A 24,488-nucleotide genomic window follows, 5' to 3' on the forward strand; every position below is an offset into this window, starting at 1 on the left:
TTTTGAAGTAGTGAATTTGATTATTGAATTATTTCTTATTTCAAGTGTACGTTGGCTTAATTGTATAATATTATTTTCTTCAATTGTTTTATTAAATAATTCACAATTTTCGTTAATTTTCGTTTTACTTAAATTATATGTTATTACAATATTTGGTTCAATTTATTTTATAAATTCTTTTTCTGAAATAAAAGTGTGTTGACAAATTGCTTATTGATTTGTAAGGATTTTTGATCCATTACATCCACTAAAGGATTTGCAGAATTTTCCAAATAATAAACACTTTTATTATTATTCATAAAATATTCAAATTTATCATTTATGTCAATTTGGCGGCCTAAATTATCCGGATATTTATTTATTCTGTATTTTTGAGTTTCATTAAAAGATGTTGGTATAGGGGCTAAATAAAAGTATTTTTGGTTTGACTGCATATCCAAGCTGAAGTCTTTATGATATTAATTTTTCTTCATTAATGTCATCTAACTCTTCATGTTTTAATATTTTAGGATTAAATATTCCGATTCTTGTTAACTGAATCCCTATTTGTAAATCTTCAATGTATTCTAGGAAAATGTGTAAAGAGTATCTAAAAAGGTGCAAGGCTTCATTTTCCTCTTCTTCCCGTATTTCTATCATGTGGTGTTCGTAATAAAGAGGTATTTTTATAGTTCCTTTTTTTTTTTTTTTTAATTAAACTTTGCTTTTATTTATTGGATCTTCTCTTAATTTTGAGACTAACAATAAGTTTTCAAATCTTAACATTAACTTTTAACTAACAGTAGACTAAGACTGCATTCTGGTTGCGCGTTCCTCAAGACGGTCGCTGGGTGGGTAGGTCATTGCGACGAAGTCGTGATTGGTTGCACAACCTTGTTAGACCTTAGGTGGTTAGGGTGCGACAATAGCTTGCTAAAGTACTTTTCCTTCTGTTCTGCGATCACATCTTTGATGTGATGTATGTTTTCGATGCGAACGTACCACGGTGCCCCGGTGATTGTTCTCAAGATCTTCGACTGAGCTCGCTGGACTATGTCAATATTGCTATTGCTGGCATTCCCCCATAACTGGGAGCCGTACATCCATATAGGTTTAAGTACCGAGTTATACAGCAGGACTTTATATTCAAGGCAAAGGGGAGACCGAGCGTTGATAAGCCAATGAAGGCTGCTGGCTTTTAGCTTTAGGTGGGTTCTTTTAGCTTCTATGTGCCGACGCCATGTGAGTCTTCTATCGAGGTGTACTCCTAGATATGTTACCTCGTTTGCTTGCGGGAGTAGGGTGTTGTTTAGCGTAAGGGGCGGGCAGTTTTGCCTATTCAAGGTGAACGTAACGTGCTTGCATTTTTGTTCGTTTACTTTAATTCGCCAGTCTGATAGCCATTTTTCAACATCCACCAGATGAAGAGCTAGCTGCGCAGTTGCTTGCATCGGGCATTTTGAGCGGCTAAGAATAGCTGTATCATCAGCAAACGTATATGTTGTTAGTCGTGTGCTTGTCGGGATGTCTGCTGTGTAGAGAACATATAATGTTGGTCCGAGTACACTTCCTTGAGGAACTCCAGCTTCAATAGTGAATTCGTCAGATATATCACTGTTGCACCTCACAGCAAATTTTCTGTCGTAAAGGTAAGACTCTAAAAGCTTGTGGGTATTACAAGGGAGCATTGTCTTGATTTTGTACATTAGACCTTCTAGCCAGACTCTATCAAATGCTTGAGAGACATCTAGAAATATTGCGGTACAGTACTCGCGTTTTTCGAATGCATTCCGAATTTCTGCTGTTATCCGGTTGACCTGCTCAATTGTTCCGTGCTTTTCACGAAACCCAAACTGATGTGACGGGATTCCTTCCTGGATCCTTAGGTATGTGTTTATTCGAGTCAGAATGCATTTCTCAAAGAGTTTAGATAAGCATGAAAGTAGGCTTATAGGTCTATACGACGTGGGAATTGTATGGTCTTTTCCCGGCTTTGCTATCATTATTATAATTGACTTTTTCCATCTCGCTGGAAAGTGGCCAAGTTTTGCGATGGCATTGAAGAGCTGGGTGATAGTGCAGACGGCGCAATATGGAAGCTCAATGATCATTTTGGGAGTTATGAGGTCGCAGCCTGGTGATTTTTTCGGTTTTAGTTGGTTTTTGATGATATTAGCGATTTCGTTTGGGCAAAACTCGATTGGTTCATGTTGAAGCTGAGGCTCATATGGTAAAGTCGGCAAAGTAAAGGCACTAGTAGCCGGATTTGGTTGGAAGATATTTTTAAGGTGATTGGCAAACGTGCTGGCTCGGTCTGCATCGCTGCGCGCCCAGCCGCCTGTGGGATTTCTAATAGGCATCACGGTTTCTTTCGGTGAGCTTAGAGTTGGGTGAGCTCTCCATAGTGAGTGTTTTGTACGAGAAGTTGACAATTGCTCTATATAGCGGCGGTGGACATAATCTTCTTCTTGCTGTAGGGCTTTAGTAAGTTGACGTGAGGCATGTCTAAAGCTTTGCTTAGCAGATGGCGATCTGTGGAATTGCCACTCGCGACGTAAACCCCGCTTTTCGAGGACGAGCTGTTCGATTTGTAGATTTGTCTTTTTATTGCTTTGTGTATTTATAGTTTGCGATGTCGAGGCTCGAGCTGCAGAGACGAGTACAGACTCAAGTGAATTAACAAAGCTGTCTACGTTGGCTTCATCGTGGAGATGAGGACTTAGCTCAATGTGTGAGCTGATATATTTTCTGTACTTAACCCAATTGGTTTTCTGTGAGGTCAATTTTAATGGTTGTTCCAATGTTCCTGGATGTCGCAGTAGAATAAACAGGACAGGTGAGTGATCAGATGAGAGATCCGATAGGCAATTGGCGCTTATCAGATTTTTAGGGATGTTTTTGGTAATCGCAAAGTCTATTAAATCTGGTAGTTTCCTTGGGTCTGCCGGCCAGTATGTTGGTGTGCCAGAAGAAACATAGTTGAGCTTGTTCTTGGCTTTGATAATTGCATTATAGAGCTGCTTCCCTTTTGGAGTCACGAGACGGGATCCCCAGTGTGTGTGCTTGGCATTGTAGTCTCCTGCTGCTATGAAGTGGTCTCCAAGTGTGTTGAAAAACTGCATAAACTCATCTTCAGCTATATTGAAGCGAGGGGAGCAGTATACGGCGGCTAGTGTAAGTTGGTTGCCAGTATTTAGTTGTATATTTATAGATGTGGCCTGTAGGTAGTTTTTAGCAAATTTGTTTTGATAATGGTGCTTTATGCATCTTCTGATTAGAATTCCAGTCCCACCATGTGCTTTACCATCTGGATGATTTGTACCGTAGAATAAATATCCTCGTAGTTGAAAATTGTATTTGTTTGTAAGGTGTGTTTCCGAAAGCAGCATTACATCGATATGATTGTCGAGTAGGAATTGAGCTAACTCAAGTTTATGTTGCGAAACGCCGTTAGCGTTCCACGTAGATATCCGTAGGAAAGCCATTATTTGGATTGTTGTGAAACCAGCATTTGAATCAATAGATTTTGGTTTCGCATTAAATCTTGCATAGTTGTGCGCATAAACGACATAAATTCCGTCAGGCTTTGTTGTAGGCTGCATATCATAGCTTCAAAGTTGCTTTTTGGCTGCTCTGTTGGTTGATGTTGCTGAGCCGTGTGCGGTTATTGATATGCTGATTGCAGAAATGAGCTTCTTGAGGCAGGTGTCGCCGGTCCTGATTTTAAGGCACTTGCATACGTCACGTTTTTGTCAGAGTTAATGGGTCCTAGTGAGGATCTGGCTGCAGTCGAGAAGAAGACTTCAGGGTTTGATCTGGACGCCGTGAACTGTCCATTTTGGGTGCGGGCAGCTATTCCTTTCTGGTGAATGCGAATTTTTAGCTCCTTATAGACTGGGCATCCTCTATAATTAGCAGTGTGGTTGCAAACTACACACACCGGGCGCAGTTTACAGTATGACCTTGTGTGGCCATATTCCTGGCAGTTCGCACATTGTACCGGGCCATTGCGTTTGTGCGGTTCCTCAACTGTAATTCTGCGGTGCAGCAGGTACTGAAGTTTGTATATTGGGTGCACTTCGTATTTCTTCAGGAGCATGGTTTCTGGTTCGAGCTCAACCTTAAAGAGTGGCTGCGGCTTTCTATCCCTGTTAAGGATATTAAAGACTGTCTTGGCGCTAAAACCCTTCTCCTGTAGCGCCTTTTTTATCTCTGCAGGCGTTACTTCGGGCTCTATGCCCTTAAGTACGACTTGCAGGCCCTTGCTGCTTTTTAGCTGATACGTGTAAAAGTTCTTTTTATTCTCGGTAAGATATTTTGATAATACTCTCTAGTTATCTTCAGACTTCATTGAACTTTTGTTTCTTGAATGTTGCCCTTTACAAGGGGTATTATGTGGAAGTTATCCTTACCAATAAGCTCAATAATTTTGTTGACAAGAACATTGGAACTTTTTTCGCGTATATAGATAGGCGGAGGTTTTGGCTTCCTTTTCTCAACTTCAGTGGATTCGCCCGCCTCAACCTCATCGGCGTCTGCCAAGATTTTAAATCGGTTTGAGTTAATGGGCGTTTCTTTTGCTGCTAGGCTAGCATTGCCACGGGTTATTTTGCGTTTGGAATTGAGGGGGCTCAGCTTCCTTTTGATTTGGATGTAGCGATCCATGCCAGTCTGCACAGCCGGCTTAATATAGTCATTGTTTTTGTTTTGGTTTTCGGGCAGCGCGGACGTATTACTATTTGCGCTGCTAGCTGATGACGTCGTTAAACGCGCTGTCGATACAGTTGCGGTTGTTGTTGTTGTTACTGTTGACGTTGTCAAAGAAATTGAGGTGCTAGTTACTGCTAGTTACTAGTTACTACTAGTTATTACTCTTTGGCTGCAGAGACATCGATGGTATCGAGTGGAAGCAGGAACGCGCTCTCTCGCTCTCTACGTTTAAGAATTCGGTCAATTTGGGGGTAATTGACCGCGCTTGATCAGAGCTTGCATGGTTTTCGGTTGCTTTAAAAGAGAAGTACGCGTTGTTTCTTTGTATTGAGAGCCGTCTCTCGTCTTGCTCACGTTGACGTTGTGTGCGAACGTCATTTAAGCTCATTGCAGTCGAGATTGATTTAGTTTGAGTTTTGAGAGTTGTGTTTTATATTAATTAATTAATTAATTAATCAATATAAACATTAGCGATTTCATCGCAAAAAGCGTCTTTTCGCGTTATTGTAGATTTCTTAGACCAGTCACTGCACTTTTATGATTTTATTGAATATTTTTTCCCGGAGCACAATAAAAAACACGTCTGCATGCGACGACAGTCGGCCGAACTTTTTATAGTTCCTGTATTCAATAGTAAATAGCCATTTTTTGAAGTAATTATGACAATACTAATTTGTTGAGGTGTTATTAATGGTAACGTTGTCCATGGTACTATTATTATCACTTTCAATATCAGAGTCCGAATTTTCAACATTTCTGGAATAATGTGAAATTTGCGTTTTTTAAGTTTTTTAAATTTACTTTTGTGTTTTATTACTTTGTGACCCCTATTTATTGCCTGCCAGTGTTTTTCATCTTTTTGTATAATTTTTCCTGTTTTCTTAAATGAATTTACAAGTTTCGGCTTACGTTTCATATTTTATTCAACTTTTGCATAATTCAAATCTATCTCATATTCTTCCCGTTTTTCATTAATTTTATCAATTGTTGTAAAAAAAATAATTATCATATAAAAAAACCTCTTGACGAGGTAAAGTACCGGTGACGAACCTGCATGCGAAACCCAAAATATCTGATATCAATTTTAGTGACGAAAGTATGCTTTATAGGTGTACAAAATTGAATATAAAAAATATTCTTGTTCGGCACGTGACTGATTTTTTTTTTTGTTTTTCTTGCACGTGCCGAACAAGAATATTTTTTTACATGCAATTTTGTACACCTATAAAGCATATTTTCGTCACTAAAATTGATATCAGATATTTTGGGTTTCGCATGCAGGTTAGTCACCGGTACTTTAACTCGTCAAGAGGTTTTTATATATGATATCAGTTGTTTTTTGTATATATTGAGCTTCAATTATTTAAAACAGAACGCATAATATATAGAATATATATATATGGAAGTAGCCTCTGGATAGGCGATTCACACAGTTGGCAATACTTTAATTGGAAGGATAAACATCAAAACTCTTTTTTTTAACTCTATAGATTTTCACATTCAAGAAGGTGGAATAATTAAAAACTTTTCCAAAGACGTAAAGAATTTTTCGATAGTTTCAGAGGCTCTGAAGTTATACGTATTTTTAATTTGCAAAGGTTCTGGAATTTGTTTAGTTTAAAAATTTTAATTAAAAATTTGCCCAAAAATGTATTTAAAATCCAAAATTTTTTCGTAGTTTTGGGAAACCAAATTGTTTTAACAAATTAACAGATGAGAGGCCTATCCTTATGAGAGTTCTTATGAGGTCCTTATGAAAACAACAAAGATAAGCCAATTTTTCTAATAAAATTTTGCAAATCGGATAAGATTGTTAAGAATGTATTATAAGAACATGTACATAAGAACATGTATTATATCTAAAATAAATGCGCAAAGATAAAAAATTAAAAAAACTTTTCTAGTTAAACGAATTGTTGAATGTAACAATTTATTTTGGGTGTGCGATATAAAATAATAAATATTAGAAAAGTATTGGGGGAGTTGCTTTGCCTAGTTTTTTTTATAGCTTTTAATCCATAATTTGGCCCAAAAACGGTGGTGGCTGTAATTTAAGTAAAGCAGAGTTTTATTTATATGCATTATATGCTCAGTGGGGGCATATGCTTATAAAGCTTTCTACTCGTAAAATTGTGCATTTGCAAGTCTTCTCATTACGACATGAGACACTGAAACACAATGCAGAATTACATCAAAAGTTGCCATCAAGCAGCAAAGTTTGAGGTTAGCCGAGTGGAGAGCGTCGTGGTTCCTAACACGGAGGGCCTGGGTTCGAGTCCTAGTTGAGTCAATGTTTATGTTTTACTTTTTAAGCCCTTTTTTATTCGGATTTTATTTTTAAATAAATAAACTAAAATCTGAAAAGATATACTCCATATTTTTTAGGGTATTGACCAAATATATGCAGACTCCAAAAAGCAAAGTTGCCAATCAAATACACACACATGTTTAAGTAAATGCAAGCTTCACAGGAGGCTGCACAAAATGGGTAGCTGGACTTACAGGACTATATCTTGAGTTAACGGATTTTGCCAGATATGAGCGATATATCAAAAGTTGCGTCTTCTCAAAAGCTATCTACACGTGGAATATAAAAAGGATCAGTCGAGCAAATTTTGAAAAATAATTTTTTTCTTAAAAAAAAAGTTTATTTTCAGTGTATTTTTTTTTTTGTACTATATAGACGTTTGGACTTAAAGAAAGTAAAATAGATATTTAAAAAACCCTTTTAACGGTGTAAAGCTCTTTTTAATATTTTTCTTAATTATAAAGTTATGAAATTTTTCATTAACAACGTTTTTTTAATTTTTTGACGTAAGCTTAAGGTATTTCAAAAAGTTGTAGAACAATAGTTGCTCATATGATAGTAACAAACATTTTCCAATTTTTTCAGGATTTATAAGAAAAAAATAGTGCAAACAGACAAACCGACAAACCGACGCAAACTGGATTCATTTTGAAGAAGAAAAAATCGAATTTTTCGAATAACTTCTGAATGAAATGTCGGACCGGGTCGATTGAGGTACCAATCGACGCGTATTTAGCTCTAGAATGCGAATAAATATTTTATCTGGGGACTAAAATGTGTCCACCAGCCCCACTTTAGTGATTAAAAATTTTTTTACTTTCACCCTAATTTCTCCCAAACCAAATAACTTTTGGAATATGTTTCGACAAAAATTATCTAATTGAAACAATACCTTTCGATTGGTATATCATTCATTTAGATCGGTTGCCTACAGAAAATATTTAATTCTTCGGCTATATATATAGAGTTTCCTCGCGCACGCCTAGGCATGCAGGTCGTCACCTCGTGGACTTCCGTCCACAGTGATTTCAGCAGGGGTTCTACCTGTAGTGTTACATATAAACATATGTAGCTTTTTCGATTATCATGAGCTTGTTTTCAGCATCATTAAGTTTATTTATGATTCCAAATTTTTCATTAATTGTTTTGTGAACTCTTTCTATATCAGCTATACCATTCTTGCTTCTAGTAATTTCGATCTCAATATTTTCTTTTTCTAACCAATTTTGTAATGATTTGCATACTAATCCGGGATCTAATGGTTTACCTAACATATTAAATATTTTAAGTAATGCTTTTTTACTTTCGATCCAATCTGTGGTATGAGTTTCTATAATTGAAACAAATTTTTAATAGATATCAATAGATATCAATCAACAAGTTAAAAATTTTCTTTGATCAATAAAATAATAGTCAATTTTTACTTTCAAGGGTTTTTTCAAATGTTAATGCTACTTTTCTATGTTCTGCCTTGCATAAATTACAAATATCGCATTTATTAATTATATTTTGGATTAATTTTTGTGCATCTGGAAAATAGTATTAAGCTTTAAAATCGTCATATGTTTTTTTAATACCTTGATGAATAGTTTTCTCATAAATATTAATTACTTTCTCGTGAAAATCTGCATAGGTAGATATATTAGGAAGTATTACTGATGTTTTTATTAATTTCGTTCCCAAATTTGGTTTAATTAATTCCATGAAAGCCCTTTGAAATATTGCGAAATCCTCGTCATTATTTATGTACATTACAAAATTGTGTCCACATACAAATTTAAGAATAATGTCTTTTGCTGTATGTTCCGTCATGTTACTATATTTTATTTTATTAATTGTTTTATTAAAATACCGGACTAATTCATTACTATCTTCATTTCCCTTTTCAAATATTATTTGGTGACTGAAAACATTAAGTGGACGCTCTGTAATCTGAATACAATTGCCATTGTCTTCTTGGGCGCTATGTATATTAGCTTCTGTGCTTTGTAAATCATCTTCGTTTTGAAATGTTTCTTTTAGTTGTTCATTATTTAATTCTTTTTTAGGTAGCCTAGATAAGGCGTCTGCTACATAATTTTCCTTTCCTTTAATGTAATTCATACCACAATCATATTGACTAAGATATATTTTCCATTTTTGCAATTTCATATTAGGTTCTTTAATATTGTGTAACCAAACTAGTGCTTTATGATCGAATGTAATTTTTTATTTTTTTCTTTCAAATAGATAGGTTGCCCAGACTACGGCTAATAACTCTTTTTTTAATAGTTGAATAATTTATTTCATGATCATTTAATGTTTTACTTGCATAGCAAACTGGTCTACCTTCTTGAGCTAAGACAGCTCCTAAAGCATAATTACTAGCATCAGCAGTTAATTCAAATGTTTTTTCAAAATCTGGATATCTAAGGATTGGATCATTTTTTATTAGAGTTTTTAATTTTTCAAATGCTTCAACATCTTTGACGTTTGTTAATTGAGATTATTTTATCTCGTCGCGAAAACGAAAGGAAACAAAGGTGGCTGTAGAATTAAATTAAATTACAAAAAAAAAACGAACGAAAACGAAAAATGCGTGCACTCTTTTCAACGTTATAAATTCGATTATATTCAATCAACAAAAACTTAAGCCTAGCTTATCTAGTGCGGCGAAGCGGGGCGAATTCATGGGAGAGCGCAAGTGAGAGCTTCACTTGCGCTCCCGCTCCGCCCTAAACTAACATATACTGGACTTCATAAAATTCCACTTAATTATCTACATTAATTATACACCGGCCCCGTTGAAGGCCTTCATTAGGCTTCAACTATTGGCAACCTTGCCAGCTTGTGGACTGCTCTCCGAAATACTGCTCCTCTACTCGTCCTGACGTCGGCGACCCTGACCCTTCCGTCCGCGCCGGCGTGAGTCTCGACGACCCTGGCGGTGATCCACTGCTGGGGCGGCTGGTTGTCCTCGGCGACCAGAACCAGATCGCCCTTCCTGGCGTCCTCCTGCTCCCGCTGCCACTTCGACCGCGCCTGTAGGCCCAAGACGTACTCCCGGGACCAACGCCGCCAAAACATTTGCTTGATTGACGAGACAAGCCGCCATCGCCGCAAGCACGTTAGACCCTGCTGGTCCGGGGTCCGCGGTGCTGGTGGGGCGATGAGCGGCCCGCCTGTCAACAGGTGCCCGGGAGTCAGCGCCTCGCCGTCGCTTGGGTCCTGACTGAGGGCGCCCAGGGGCCTCGAGTTCAGGACGGCCTCGACTCCAACGAGGACGGTCTGCAGCTCCTCTGCGGTCAACTTCGCGCTGCCCACCGCTCGTAGGAGTAGGTTCTTTGCAGACTTCACACCTGCCTCCCATAGTCCGCCCATGTGCGGAGCCCGCGGCGGTATGAACGCATATACGCATCCTTTTTTTGATGCGTATTGCCGCAGCTCGTCCGCTTCGCTCTCGATCTGGTGCCGCAGTGCCGCGAAGTGGCGACTCGCTCCGACGAAGTTCGTCGCGTTGTCGCAGTGCACGGTCTGCGGACATCCTCGGCGCCCAACGAACCTTTGAAAAGCCAATAGAAAGGAATCAGTTGACAGATCGGAAACTACTTCTAAATGTACTGCTTTAGACGAAAAACAAACAAACAGGGCAATGTAGGACTTGTATGGTGGCCTACCACGAATTTTCAAGGTCGTCTCAATAGGGCCACAGAAATCCACGCCACATATGGAAAATGGGCGGAGAGCACGAACTCGATCTAGGGGTAAATCTCCCATGATTTGAGTCATCAGATGAAGCTTGCATTTAAAACATCGTATGCATGACCGCACTATCTGACTGCAGACTTCCTGCGCGTTTACTATCCAAACGCGCTGTCGCAAGAGACTCACTAGTGCTCGTGGACCCACATGAAAATTCGACTCGTGCAAGTATCGGACGTAGCTCTGAACAAATTGAGAGCGCTTCGTCAACAATACTGGAAACTTGGCATCGTACGAAATAGGAGCATTAGCTAGACGCCCCCCGACCCGCAACAACGAAAAGGTAAGCCCAGCCTGAGAGGTTTCATGGACAAACGGACTTAGCTTCTGTAGGCTTGGGCTAACAACAAGATTTTTTCTAACATTTTTAATTTCATCTTGATACTCGTGCTCTTGGACTATCTGGACAATTTTATTAAACGCGTCTCGATATTCGACAGGGGAAGGTACATTATCAGAAGGAACTACTAATTTTTTACATTTCTTTATAAAGCGGACCATGTAAACGAACACTCGCAGCAGTTTTAAGTGAGAGGAAAATCCTTCTATCACTTCCAACAAATATGAGGTAGAGACCATTGCAGTCAGTCCGACCGCACTCTTCTTTACTTCCATCTGCAAAATCTCTGGTGACGGATCAAACCGAGGACTCGTTGGCCACTTATCTTCCGGCTCCGTTAAAAACGATGGACCTGTGAACCAAATTGATTCTATCGTTTCCTTTCCTCTGGCAATCCCAGAGAGATTGTACGAAGCCTGGTGAGGACTAGTACGATAAAAAGACATAAGTTTGCATTTTGATCCGTTAAGTACTAAGTCATTAGCTAATCACCATTTTTGAAAATTGTCAAGATCCGACTGGAGTCTGTTTTGGGCAGACGGGAACTTATATTGCAGACATAGCTTAACATCGTCTGCGTACATTAGTACCAGCGCGTTCGTTATGGATGGGGGCAAGTCATTTATAAAAAGAGTGATGGGCCAAGTAATGGGCCAAGATGACTTCCTTGAGGGACACCAGATGTGGCACGGACTAAGCGGGAGTATTGATTTTTAAATAAGACTCTCTGTGTTCTTCCATTTAAATAGCTGGAGATCCACGTAATGAGGTCGGTTGAGAATCCCAAAAGATTTAGTTTACTCAACAAGAGTGAGTGATTAACTGAATCAAATGCTTTACTAAAGTCTGTGTAAATAACATCAGTTTGAAGTCCCTTTTGGAAGCCATCTAAAACAAAGGATGTCAACTCCAATAAATTAGTGGTGGTACAGCGACGCTTAATGAAACCATGCTGACATGGAGAAATTATTGATGAGCATAGGTGTTGCAAATGAGGAGTTATTAATTTTTCGAATAACTTTGGAATCGCTGATAATTTTGCGATGCCTCTGTAGTTGGCAGCATCGGATTTTTTCCCCTTTTTGTGCAGAGGAATTATGAAAAATTCCTTCCATTTAAAGGGGAAAATCGAAGATTCCAAAGATAAGTTAAATAGTTTTTCAAGAGGTTTGCACAGAGCCCTAGCACAGTATTTTAGCACACAGGCTGGTACTCCGTCGGGGCCTGGCGAATAAACTGGTTTTACCTTTTGAAGATCCAATAGTATATTGTTTTCAGAAACAAATGGAACAAATATACTATTAGTTGGTTGAATGTTGTAAGCGTATGGCTGATCTGAAGTGTTAGGAGGTAAATAAGTTGTTTGGAAAAATTTTGCGAATAAATCCGCAATGGCCTGATTCGAAGTCGCTGATAAATTTTGATACGTAAGTAGGGAAGGATAAGATACATGTTTACGCTTCGTGTTTACAAAGTTATAAAACTGCTTTGGATCCTGAGTGAACTGAATCCGACAGCGGCGAATATAATTTTTATAACATTCGGCGTTATGCACGGTGAAATTTAGCCGAGCCATTAAGTATCTTGAGAAATATATGCTGCTACAGGTTCTTTTATATTTATTTAAAAGCCTGTCTTTATATGTTTTTAATTTTGTTAGGCACCTTGTAAACCAAGGGGGATGATTTGTAGCGGACGGATATTTCCACGGCACGCTTAAGTCAAAAAATGAATTTAATGTCAAATAAAATTTATCTAGGATGATATTTATATCAGTGCATGCCAGAATATCGGACCAGTCAAAAGTCTCAATTAATAAATTAAGTTTACGAAAATCAGCCTTACGAAAACAACGAATCTTCTTTGATACGCAGGAAGGCTTCTGATTGACACCAGAATTGGTTTCAATTGAAACTTCAAGCATTGGGTGGTATGGATCTTCAGGGGTTGAGAGGGGCAACGCTCTGGAAAGTGTGGTACTATCTGGATCCGATACAAAACATAAGTCAAGAAGCCGACCTAACGAATTTCTAACATGGTTGATCTGGCCTAGGGACAAGTCAAAGATTCCCGCCGTGAAATCGGGATGGGTGGAAAGTGATAAGAAAGTTAAATCTTCAGTAATTGACCAATTGAGTTCTGGTAAATTAAAGTCGCCAAGAACTATCAGAAGGTCAATATCTGACATAAGATTGGTAACAGCCTGTATAGCCGACAAGTGATGCCAGTATGTAGGCGGCTCGGAAGATGGTGGAATGTAAGAACATGTAATAAACAATGATTGAGCAGACAATATGACTTTAACGCAAATAAATTCGAAATCACAAAACTCTGGTAACTTTACCTCTTCAGAAACGAAATTGGAGTCAATAGAAATAAAGACTCCTCCTCCTCTTCGCAGAGGTCGGTCACGTCTAAAAGTGGTGTACCTACTTGGAAAAACTTCGCAGCAAAAGATCTCCGGCTTTAACCAAGTTTCAGTAAAGACTATAATATGGGACGCAAAGGAAAGACTATCAGAATAAAGTCTACGGAGCTTGCTACGTAGGCCCCGACAGTTCTGATAGGTAAGATTGATAGAACGTGTTAGTTTTTTGAAGAGTCGGATTGGACAGATGTTGGGAGCTTGACTCCAGCAGGCTTCGAATTTTTTTTTTTTACCTTACTCGGCTGATGCTCTTGTACGAATAAGTCCTCTGGCCAGAAGCCAGGCGAACATATTGTCACAAACATCGGCACTGGCACACGTATCATGAAGGATGACATGCGCCTCGAGTAGGAGTATTTAAATTTCCTAATGTCTTCCACTCTAATAACGGCCTTGGTTTTGGCTTTGATATGAGCCGAGATATCAATCTCCGAGGTATCGGGGGCTAGCCGTGAGACAAATATTTGACTAACAGGTGATATTACCTGTAATGGTTTTGGTGCCACGGTCGGTAATACCGAGGCATCAGTCCGTTCCGGGGGTCCGGGCGGCGGGTTACCATTTCTAGTGGAAGCTATGGGGGTTAATTCAAGGGTATTCCTGGGAATCACTTGGAGTGATGCCATGGAGGACAAAGCAGACAAATTTTGCTCTGCTACGGTAAATTCGGGTGCTAACTTTTCATTTACCGTCCCTGCTCTTGGAGCAGCAAGGGAAATGAGCGGCTGCATTATTGCGGGAGGATCCAGCTGTTCCGCGATTACTGGAGCTGCAACTTCCCTAGTAGCAGATTTTTTCCGCTTAGGAGATTCATTCAACAGCTGAAGGCTATTGAATTGAACATCCAGCGCACTGAGTTGATCGTTGATTTTTCTGAAACCAACGATCAAATCTTTAAACCCACTCTTGGTCTGTCGCATGAATGATCTCATTTCATCTTGGACAGCTCGGCACCCACTGCAGCAATAATGGAGGCCAACACGGCGGGATATGGCATCCGAGACAGATGCAGTAAGGCCAGCACATTTGGCATGTGAGACACTTTCGCATAGCCAATAATATATGCTGGCCTGGGACGCAGATATCGGCTTATTGCACGATTTTAAAGAGCAGACAACATTGTATTCCATTTTAAAAAATTAATTAGCAAATTAGCGAAAATTAATTTATAATTTTTAAATATTCTATTATTTTTTTTTTTTTATTTTAAACAAATAAGCTTTCAACCACTGTACCAACTAAGGTTAATAAAAGAGTAGGTAGAGGAGAGTGTTAGTAAAGAGAGAGCTACGGGAGAGCGCAAGTGTAAAGAAATGCGCGCAAAAATATAAGAGCAGAATTAACTGCAAAAATTAAAAAGGCAGAGAGTAAAAAAGAAGCAGAGCTATATTTGGATTGCGACTTTTTAATTTTATTAAATGCTCACCCAAATAAGGCACTGCACAAAGCGCGTAGCGATACGGGTATAACTTTAATATTAAGACACAATATTAGTAATGAAAACAAAGTGTTTAAATTAAGGTTTCAAACCCGCGTTTGGCAAAAATAGAATTTATCGCAAGCGCAAAAAATAATCACGACCGTTCGCTATGAAGTGAAGGAAGAGAGTTTTGATTCCTATTGTTTCCTACATTCTGATTGAAATTTTGGTTTCTGTCCCTTTGATTATTATGAAAATTATTAGTATTAGGAGTATTAGATGTGGAGACCATTGGTATATTATATCGATTTTCAACACTTCGGGATAAATTATATATATCATCATCAACGCAAAGACCTACAGCTTGAGCAGCTTGTTTTAATTTAGTTTGAGTTGATATATCGTATTTGCATATAGATATGTACACTCGTAGTGGTAATTTTTCACGAATTACTTCTGCTATATGATCACCTAATACTCTCGAAAATATAACAGTGTTTGCTGCATTATTATCCAGACTTAACTTATTAAAAATTTTCCTTGTCTGTTTATCTAATTCATCAATAAACTTACGAAAACTATTTTGATATTTAATTTTATGTAAATCCATGATCATGAGATGTGGGGGTTTTGATGAGTTGAATTCACTGATGAGTAAGGTTCTTAATTCATTCCAGTCCTGGGTTGACTTCCTAAGAAGAATTGTACGTTGAGGTCCAACGATGAGGTTTAGGATAGCTCCTTGAATGATTTCATTCTGAGAAGACGATGTTGTTTTTTATTGGGTAATCAAGTTATCAACACTCATTATAAATAGTGCTAAATACATTGTATCACCATCAAATTTGTCAATTTGTTTTAGTTGCATGAAGAAATGATTCATATTGCTGTCAGACAGGATGTGCCTTGCTGCAGCTGATGTGGATGCTTGTTCAGATTGCATTTTAAAGTTTTTTTTATTTAATTTGGTATATATATGTTTTTATTTTTTAAATTGTCTTGATTATATTAATAATTTTATTTTATTTGTTTATTTCAAATAGACATTAGAATCCTCATTCGTGTTTTGACTAAAGCTGAGTTCACTGGTATTAAAATTTTTGTATGTAATGTTTGTTGCACTTCACACTAGAAATCCTCATTCGTGATTTCACTAACGTTTAGAAATGTTTATAGATTTGTTTTGCGGATACAATAAATTCGCGGTGTATTTAGTTCGATACTTAAAACACGCGAGGATAATTGTATCCTACCGGCTGCGCCAAATATATGTTTTAATTCCCGATTTAAAATAAAAAAATAAAAATTAAGATTTTTATTTTATAAATTTTATTTTTCAATATCAAGAATTAGTTATAAAGATATCCTATTGGATTGATCGTTGATTATCACAGTGGACGGAAGTCCACGAGGTGACGACCTGCATGCCTAGGCATGCGCGAGGAAACTCTATTTATGGCCGAAGAATTAAATATTTTCTGTAGGCAACCGATCTAAATGAATGATATACCAATCGAAAGGTTTTGTTTCAATTAGATAATTTTTGTCGAAACATATTTCAAAAGTTATTTGGTTTGGGATAAATTAGGGTGAAAGTAAAAAAATTTTTAATCACTAAAGTGGGGCTGGTGGACACATTTTAGTCCCCAGATAAAATATTTATTCGCATTCTAGAGCTAAATACGCGTCGATTGGTACCTCAATCGACCCGATCCGACATTTCATTCAGAAGTTATTCGAAAAATTCGATTTTTTCTTCTTCAAAATGAAGCCAGTTTGCGTCGGTTTGTCGGTTTGTCTGTTTGCACTATTTTTTTCTTAAAAATCCTGATAAAAATTGGAAAATGTTTGTTACTATCATATGAGCAACTATTGTTCTACAACTTTTTTTCTACAATTAAAAAAAAGTTAATGAAAAATTTCATAACTTTATAATTAAGAAAAATATTAAAAAGAGCTTTACACCGTTAAAAGGGTTTTTAAATATCTATTTCACTTTCTTTAAGTCCAAACGTCTATATAGTACAAAAAAAAAAAATACACTGAAAATAAACTTTTTTTTAAGAAAAAAATTATTTTTCAAAATTTGCTCGACTGATCCTTTTTATATTCCACGTGTAGATAGCTTTTGAGAAGACGCAACTTTTGATATATCGCTCATATCTGGCAAAATCCGTTAACTCAAGATATAGTCCTGTAAGTCCAGCTACCCATTTTGTGCAGCCTCCTGTGAAGCTTGCATTTACTTAAACATGTGTGTGTATTTGATTGGCAACTTTGCTTTTTGGAGTCTGCATATATTTGGTAATACCCTAAAAAATATGGAGTATATCTTTTCAGATTTTAGTTTATTTATTTAAAAATAAAATCCAAATAAAAAAGGGCTTAAAAAGTAAAACATAAACATTGACTCAACTAGGACTCGAACCCAGGCCCTCCGTGTTAGGAACCACGACGCTCTCCACTCGGCTAACCTCAAACTTTGCTGCTTGATGGCAACTTTTGATGTAATTCTGCATTGTGTTTCAGTGTCTCATGTCTTAATAAGAAGACTTACAAATGCACAATTTTACGAGTAGAAAGCTTTATAAGCATATGCCCCCACTGAGCATATAATGCATATAAATAAAACTCTGCTTTACTTAAATTACAGCCACCACCGTTTATAGGCCAAAATATGGATTAAAAGCTAAAAAAAAAATTGGCAAAGCAACTCCCCCAATACTTTTCTAATATTTATTATTTTATATCGCACACCCAAAATAAATTGTTACATTCAACAATTCGTTTAACTAGAAAAGTTTTTTTAATTTTTTATCTTTGCGCATTTATTGAAGTGAAACTTCTTTAGGCGCGTAATGGATTTTCGGGGACGGAGTAAAACCGAGTCAGGATCGACACGAAAATGCGAGTACCCCCACCACCGCTCACCGTTCACTGTCCCTTTCTCACCATATGCGCTTGTTGAGGTGGGGGAGCCGCTCACGAACGTTGTCTCTCTTCTCTTCTTTCCTCTCTCTAAGACACCAGCGAACTGCGCCACGCCTCAGAATGCTCTCTGGCTAATGGGAAAACAATTATTATGGTGTCGATTTATATCTCACCAGGTAAATCGATTACTGATATCAAAGATTTTATCCACCATGTGCTTCTGCCATATACAGAGGGTGGTTCGAGGCTATTGAATAAGAATTATCACGAAATTCGTATGATCATTTCGGGAGATTTTAATGTTAATTTCGCGAGGGAAGAATCAATCGATGCAGTTTTTGCACGATTAATTAAGGATTTAAGTGCTCACGTATATATCTCGCACTTTAGTTACCATAACCCAATTATCACGACATTAGGAAATGATATTCATGAAATTGACAATGAAAATGGCACATGATTGGTAAATTGTCATTGTAATTTCTTTGTAATTTTTAATTGTAGTATTGTTATTTATGTAATATTGTATACTTGTGAATAAATTGAACATTTTTGGAACTATACATTAATCGAACGTCATTCATCTATAAGAAAATATTAGAAAAAGCAAATTCATGCTTCGTCGTTGAATTATTTAACCTCTAATTTTCAAACTAACCTAAGAGAGAAAATAGAGATGATGAAATGAAAATAGAGAGAGAGGAATACTAGAAGTTTCACTTCTGTCTTGCGTAGGCTTGACACACCCTTTTTTTTTTTTTAGATATAATACATGTTTATTCTTAACAATCTAGGAAAATCGGCTTAACTTTGTTGTTTTTGAAGCTGGAATGATGGGACTATCTATGGTTTCCATTTTGAGCAATCTAATCCTATGTTTCATAAGAATCGGCCAACTATATCCTATACCTGCCATATAACTGAACGATCGGAAATGGCATAACCTTTCTATTTTTAAAGAAGCTTGGGGCTGTTTCCAATATTTTTATTAGAAATTTTGTTGATGGTGGAATTCTCATAAGGATCGGATAACTATATAGGACCCGATATATATAATAATAATATAAGCTTCTGCTTAACTGCAAGGGTATATCAACTTCGGCTCCGCTTGAAGTTAGCTTTCCTTTCTTGTTTTTATACCCTTGCAGAGGGTATTATAATTTTGGTCAAAAGTGTGCAACGCAGTGAAGGAGACATCTCCGACCCTATAAAGTATATATATTCTTGATCAGGATCACCTCCTAAGTCGATATAAGCATGTCCGTCTGTCTGTCTGTCCGTCTGTCCGTCTGTCTGTCGGTTTCTACGCAAACTAGTCTCTCAGTTTTAGAGCTATCGAGATGAAACTTTGCACACAGCCTTCTTTTCCTTGCAAGTAGTACATAAGTCGGAACGGCCAGGATCGGTCGACTATATCCTATAGCTGCCATATAACTGATTGATCGGAAATGCCATAACTTCGTTGATTTTTAAGATAGAGGGTAGGGACTTTCCACACATGTTATATTTGACCAAAATATCTTATGTACAAAATTTCATAAGGATCGGCCGACTATATCCTATAGCTGTCATAGAACGATCGGAATTAGCATAACTTTGGTGTTTTTTAAGTTAGAAAGACGTGGGACGTGGTACAGATTCTATTTTGGACAAAATAATCTGATTTGCCAAATTTCATAAGGATCGGCCGACTATATACGATCTGCTATATATCTATATCTATCGGCTCCGCCCGAAGTTAGCTTTCCTTTCTTGTTTTTTTATAATTTATTATATAGTAGAACTCTCATAAGGATAGGCCTCTCATCTGTTAATTTGTTAAAACAATTTGGTTTCCCAAAACTACGAAAAAATTTTGGATTTTAAATACATTTTTGGGCAAATTTTTAATTAAAATTTTTAAACTAACCAAATTCCAAAACCTTTGCAAATTAAAAATACGTATAACTTCAGAGCCACTGAAGCTATCGAAAAATTCTTTACGTCTTTGGAAAGGTTTTTAATTATTCCACCTTCTTGAATGTCAAAATCTATAGAGTTAAAAAAAAAAGAGTTTTGATGTTTATCCTTACAATTAAAGTATTGCTAACTGTGTGAATCGCCTGTCCAGAGGTTACTTCCATATATATATATTCTATATATTATGCGTTCTGTTTTAAATAATTGAAGCTCAATATATACAAAAAAACAACTGATATCATATATAAAAAACCTCTTGACGAGGTAAAGTACCGGTGACTAACCTGCACGCGAAACCCAAAATATCTGATATCAATTTTAGTGACGAAAATATGCTTTATAGGTGTACAAAATTGCATGTAAAAAAATATTCTTGTTCGGCACGTGACTGATTTTTTTTTTGTTTTTCTTGCAACGCAGTGAAGGAGACATCTTCGACCCTATAAAGTATATATATTCTTGATCAGGATCACCTCCTGAGTCGATATAAGCATTTCCGTCTGTCTGTCTGTCCGTCTGTCTGTCTGTCTGTCGGTTTCTACGGAAACTAGTCTCTCAGTTTTAAAGCTATCGAGTTGAAACTTTGCACACATCCTTCTTTCCTTTGCAGGTAGTATATAAGTCGGAACGGGCGGGATCGGCCGACTATATCCTATAGCTGCCATATAACTGATTGATCGGAAATGCCATAACTTTGGTGTTTTTTAAGTTAGAGGGTTGGGACTTTCCACACATGTTAAATTTGACCAACATATCTTATGTACAAAGTTTCATAAGGATCGGCCGACTATATCCTATAGCTGTTATATAACTGATTGATCGGAAATGCTATAACTTCGTGGTTTTGTAAGTTAGAAGGATGGGAGTTTCAATGGATTCCTCTTTTATCAAAATAATTCGATATGCCAAATTTCATAAGGATCGGCCAACTATATACGATCCTCTATATACCTAATAATATAAGATGCATGGCGCCACCTAGCGGACTGCGACTCAACTGCAAGGGTATATAAACTTCGGCTCCGCCTGAAGTTAGCTTTCCTTTCTTGTTTTTAAATAAAAAAATGCGGAGAATCCAAAATTTATAAATACCTGGTCCTACTCGCGACTTATCGCCAAGCTCAGCTTTACCAAGCTCTGGTCCTCCTTCTCTTCCAGATTGAGGGAGTGCTTCTTGCCCAAATGCAGAATCAGCGTCCCACGAACCAATTCCTGTTCCTGTAAATCCTTTGCCTACGGATTCCATAGGTTCCTGTTCTTTTTGAATCATGAATTTTCTTTCTATATCCTCTGGATTTATACCTAATTCCCTTAGAGTATCGCCCAGAGCTTTATTTATATCCTGCAGCAATCGCGATTTTTCTTGGCAATCCTGAAGTTGTCTCGATAAATCGTCCAGCAATTGTCTAGCTTCACTATCCTTAAGGTTACTCATTTGTCCCTTTAATCTTTCGTTTTCTTGAGCAACATCCCCGATATCCTGAATAAGCCCTATACTTTCTACAATACCTTGCTCCATATATCTGGTATCTTCATCAAGTTTCTGAACTTGGTAATCCAAGTCATCTAATTTTTTTTTGCTTAGCTCCGCAGCTTCACATAGGCAATCATTTTCGTCTATTAGTTCGCCGAGCTGGCCATCTTTCTTTTTTAGAAGATCTGTCATTCTTTTAAGCTCTTTATTGCAGCTGTCTATAGAGTTAGATAACTCTTTTTTTTCCTTATCGACAGCTTCGCAAAGGCACCCATTTTCTTCAATAAGATTACCCAGTTGACTGTCTTTTTGTTTAAGCATGTCCCTTAATCGTTCTAATTCTTTGTTGCAATCATCTAACGAGTTAATAACTGGATCACCAGAACTCCTTTTATGGTTCATGTCCTTAAAGCAATCAGCCTGCTTACACAGTTCATTCATAATATGGTCAAGAGTAGCGCCCGTATAAAAGGCCAGATCTTCTCCTACATCTGGAGGTCGCGAAGCTGGACTCTCTGATAGAGGACACGGATCAATACTCGGACACTCACCACGCTGATTACCATATCGTTGATTGAGTTCGCATATGACATTCTGTTGGATAAAAGAAATTAAAAAATTAGCGCGAAAAATTGATTGAAAAGTTTACAGGTATTTAATTGAATTTACAAAAAAAATTTTGTTTATTCTTAAAAAAAGGTAATCAAATCTGCATGTTAAAGGAAAGATTTTTAAATATTGAAATTTTGTTTAATACAAGGTCAATCAATGGAAGCATTACCAAATCCCAATGGAATTAGCATGAATCTGTTTATTGTAAAGGATTTGTGATTTTTTTGTCAGGAAAGTTTATTTTACATTCAGAACACTGCAAATTTTTTTAAATGAAATTGTTACTCCTCCAGTGCCATGAATGGCCTAGTGCAGCTAGTACCATATTATATAACCGGCTTGTATGAGGTTATCTAAACGCCAAAGCAAAAATCAGCTTATCAGCGGTAAGAATGACTGACTGACCGGAGCAAGCCAAACTAGCGAGCTCAGCAGAATTCCAATACCAAGTGATGTGGGTCAGCAGACCCGGAACTAGTACCTATGCCGCACTTTCTGTAAAATTGACCTTAATGTGCGTACTTTCATTAACATTGAAATCCCGGCGTTTTGCTAGAAGCCCTGCGGAGAAGCCCTCCGCCCAAAGAATTATTATGATTATGATTTTTCAAACAATTTGAATTCGAATATGTACTGTAAATGTATACCTACATATATAAACAGGTCATCTTAATATTCATATATGAAATGTGTAGAAATTTGACCACACAAGAATTTCATTATGAATCACGATATGTTTAGTCGGCATAGGCTAAGGAGGAGTAGAGGACGAAAGATTCTAGTCCTTCTACTAGGAAAGTTAAAATTTACGCGTGTTAGTAAATGCTGGCTGTCTACATTTCCATAAATAAAATTGTGCGGAAACATGACATCCAGCATCGTTCTACGATTTGTTAATGAAGGTAAGTTGATTCTACTATGAAAAGTCTACTATGATAAAAGGGGAGGTGAAGATTTGCAATCCCAATTTAGTCCCCTAAGGGCGAAAGTCAGGAAGTTTTTTTGTACAGATTCTATGTGATCTCGGTCTACTCCGTATTGAGGATTCCAGACTCACAATCCATACTTAAGAATCGGACGACCAATGATGTATATAAAGTTTTTATTTTTTGATGTAAGATCGTTAACCTGAGTTAGTCGTTCTAAGGCATTCCCACAGAGAAAATACATAGCCTGGTGTGGACTAGAGATCGGTAAAAAGACATGAGTTTCCATTTCGATCGATTAAGCTTTAGTTTATTTGCTAAACACCCATTTTGAAGTTTATCCTAATCGGATTGAAGTCTAGACTGGGCGCCACAAAATTTATACTGAAGACATAGCTTAACGTCATCAGCGTACATAAGTACAATTGAATTAGTTAAGGCAAGAGGCAAGTCCTTAATTAATAGTGTAAAAATGTAGGGGTCCAAGATGGCTTCCTTGGGGCACCCCAGATGATGCGCGGATTAATCGCGAGGTAGATAAGTAGCTCGAAATCCAGATAAAAAGATCAGTTGGGAAATCCAAAAAGACGTAGTTTACTTATAAGAACCGAATGGTTATCAGAGTCAAAAGCTATTATGAAGTCAGAGTAAATGACGTTTGTTTGTTTCCAGCGATAGATTAAAGAGTTTAAGGAGCGGTTTGTTTAGAGCCTCGGAGCAGTTCTTCAGGACACAGTATGGTATTCAGAGTCCGGCGAATCCACGGGCTTGACCTTAAGAAGATCCGATAACACAGCGCTTTGATCGAAAAATGGGTAAAATATAAGGTTGGCTGATTGGATATTATAAGTGTAAGGCTGAGCTGGACTGCTGCTAGGTGAATACGTTCTTTGAAGAAACTGTGCAAAGAGATCATCCATTGCCTGATTAGTCTTCGCTGATGAGTTTTCAAACGTAAGCAAAGAGGGAAAAGATACATGTTAACGCTTAGTGTACACAGCGCACACAGCCTTACATACAAGCATAGACATTTATGTATAAGAGTAGATACTGAGGCAGCGCAGCCGCGAGTAATTAAATGTAAGAAAGCCCATAAAGGTCAGCGGCCCAAAGGAATGGTCTTTACTTGATTAAGGTTCCAAGTCACGGTTACATTCGAAAGGCATTATTATATTCGGACTAAAACCAACCAACGGACCAATCAAACTCCTCCAACAGCGACGACTCATCAAGAACCTCATCAAAGCAACAACCAACAACCAGGAAAAGACAAGCATGAGCAGAACTTAAAAACAATCATGGACCTACTTTGCAAAGGAGCGAAATAACGTAACTATGCTGCATTTATGCCAATGCCTAAGTTGCTAATAGTTTCAATAAAACTCTACCTCAAGCCGATGCGCGAAAGCGCCGCTTCAAAAATACTAACCAATGTTAGGCTATATACTAAAACCATATAACTGATGTTTATTTATATATAGAAAAATATTTCAATTCAGATATATGTAAATCATCACAATGTTTTTTCTTCATTCTATTTTTTCATAAATCAATAATTGCACAGGCCAACAATTTCCAACTTTTTTTTTCCTCCACTCATAATTTTACCTGCATGAATACATTCATAACATACGTCTAATAGAGTACATTAGAATCGAAC

General features: G+C 37.4%; 1 protein-coding gene across 1 annotated transcript in view; it reads right to left on the bottom strand.

Annotated features, from left to right (window-relative positions):
- LOC116656528 overlaps positions 1-24,488 on the bottom strand; it is a 252,202-nt gene that overhangs the window by 124,875 nt on the left and 102,839 nt on the right. The window contains exon 2 of the mRNA XM_032456157.1: positions 20,909-21,884. Coding sequence (XP_032312048.1) covers positions 20,909-21,884 — 976 coding nt within the window. The remainder of the gene's footprint in view (positions 1-20,908; positions 21,885-24,488) is intronic.

This window comes from Drosophila ananassae (genome assembly GCF_017639315.1).
Source record: "Drosophila ananassae strain 14024-0371.13 chromosome Y unlocalized genomic scaffold, ASM1763931v2 tig00000093, whole genome shotgun sequence".
NCBI lineage: Eukaryota > Metazoa > Arthropoda > Insecta > Diptera > Drosophilidae > Drosophila > Drosophila ananassae.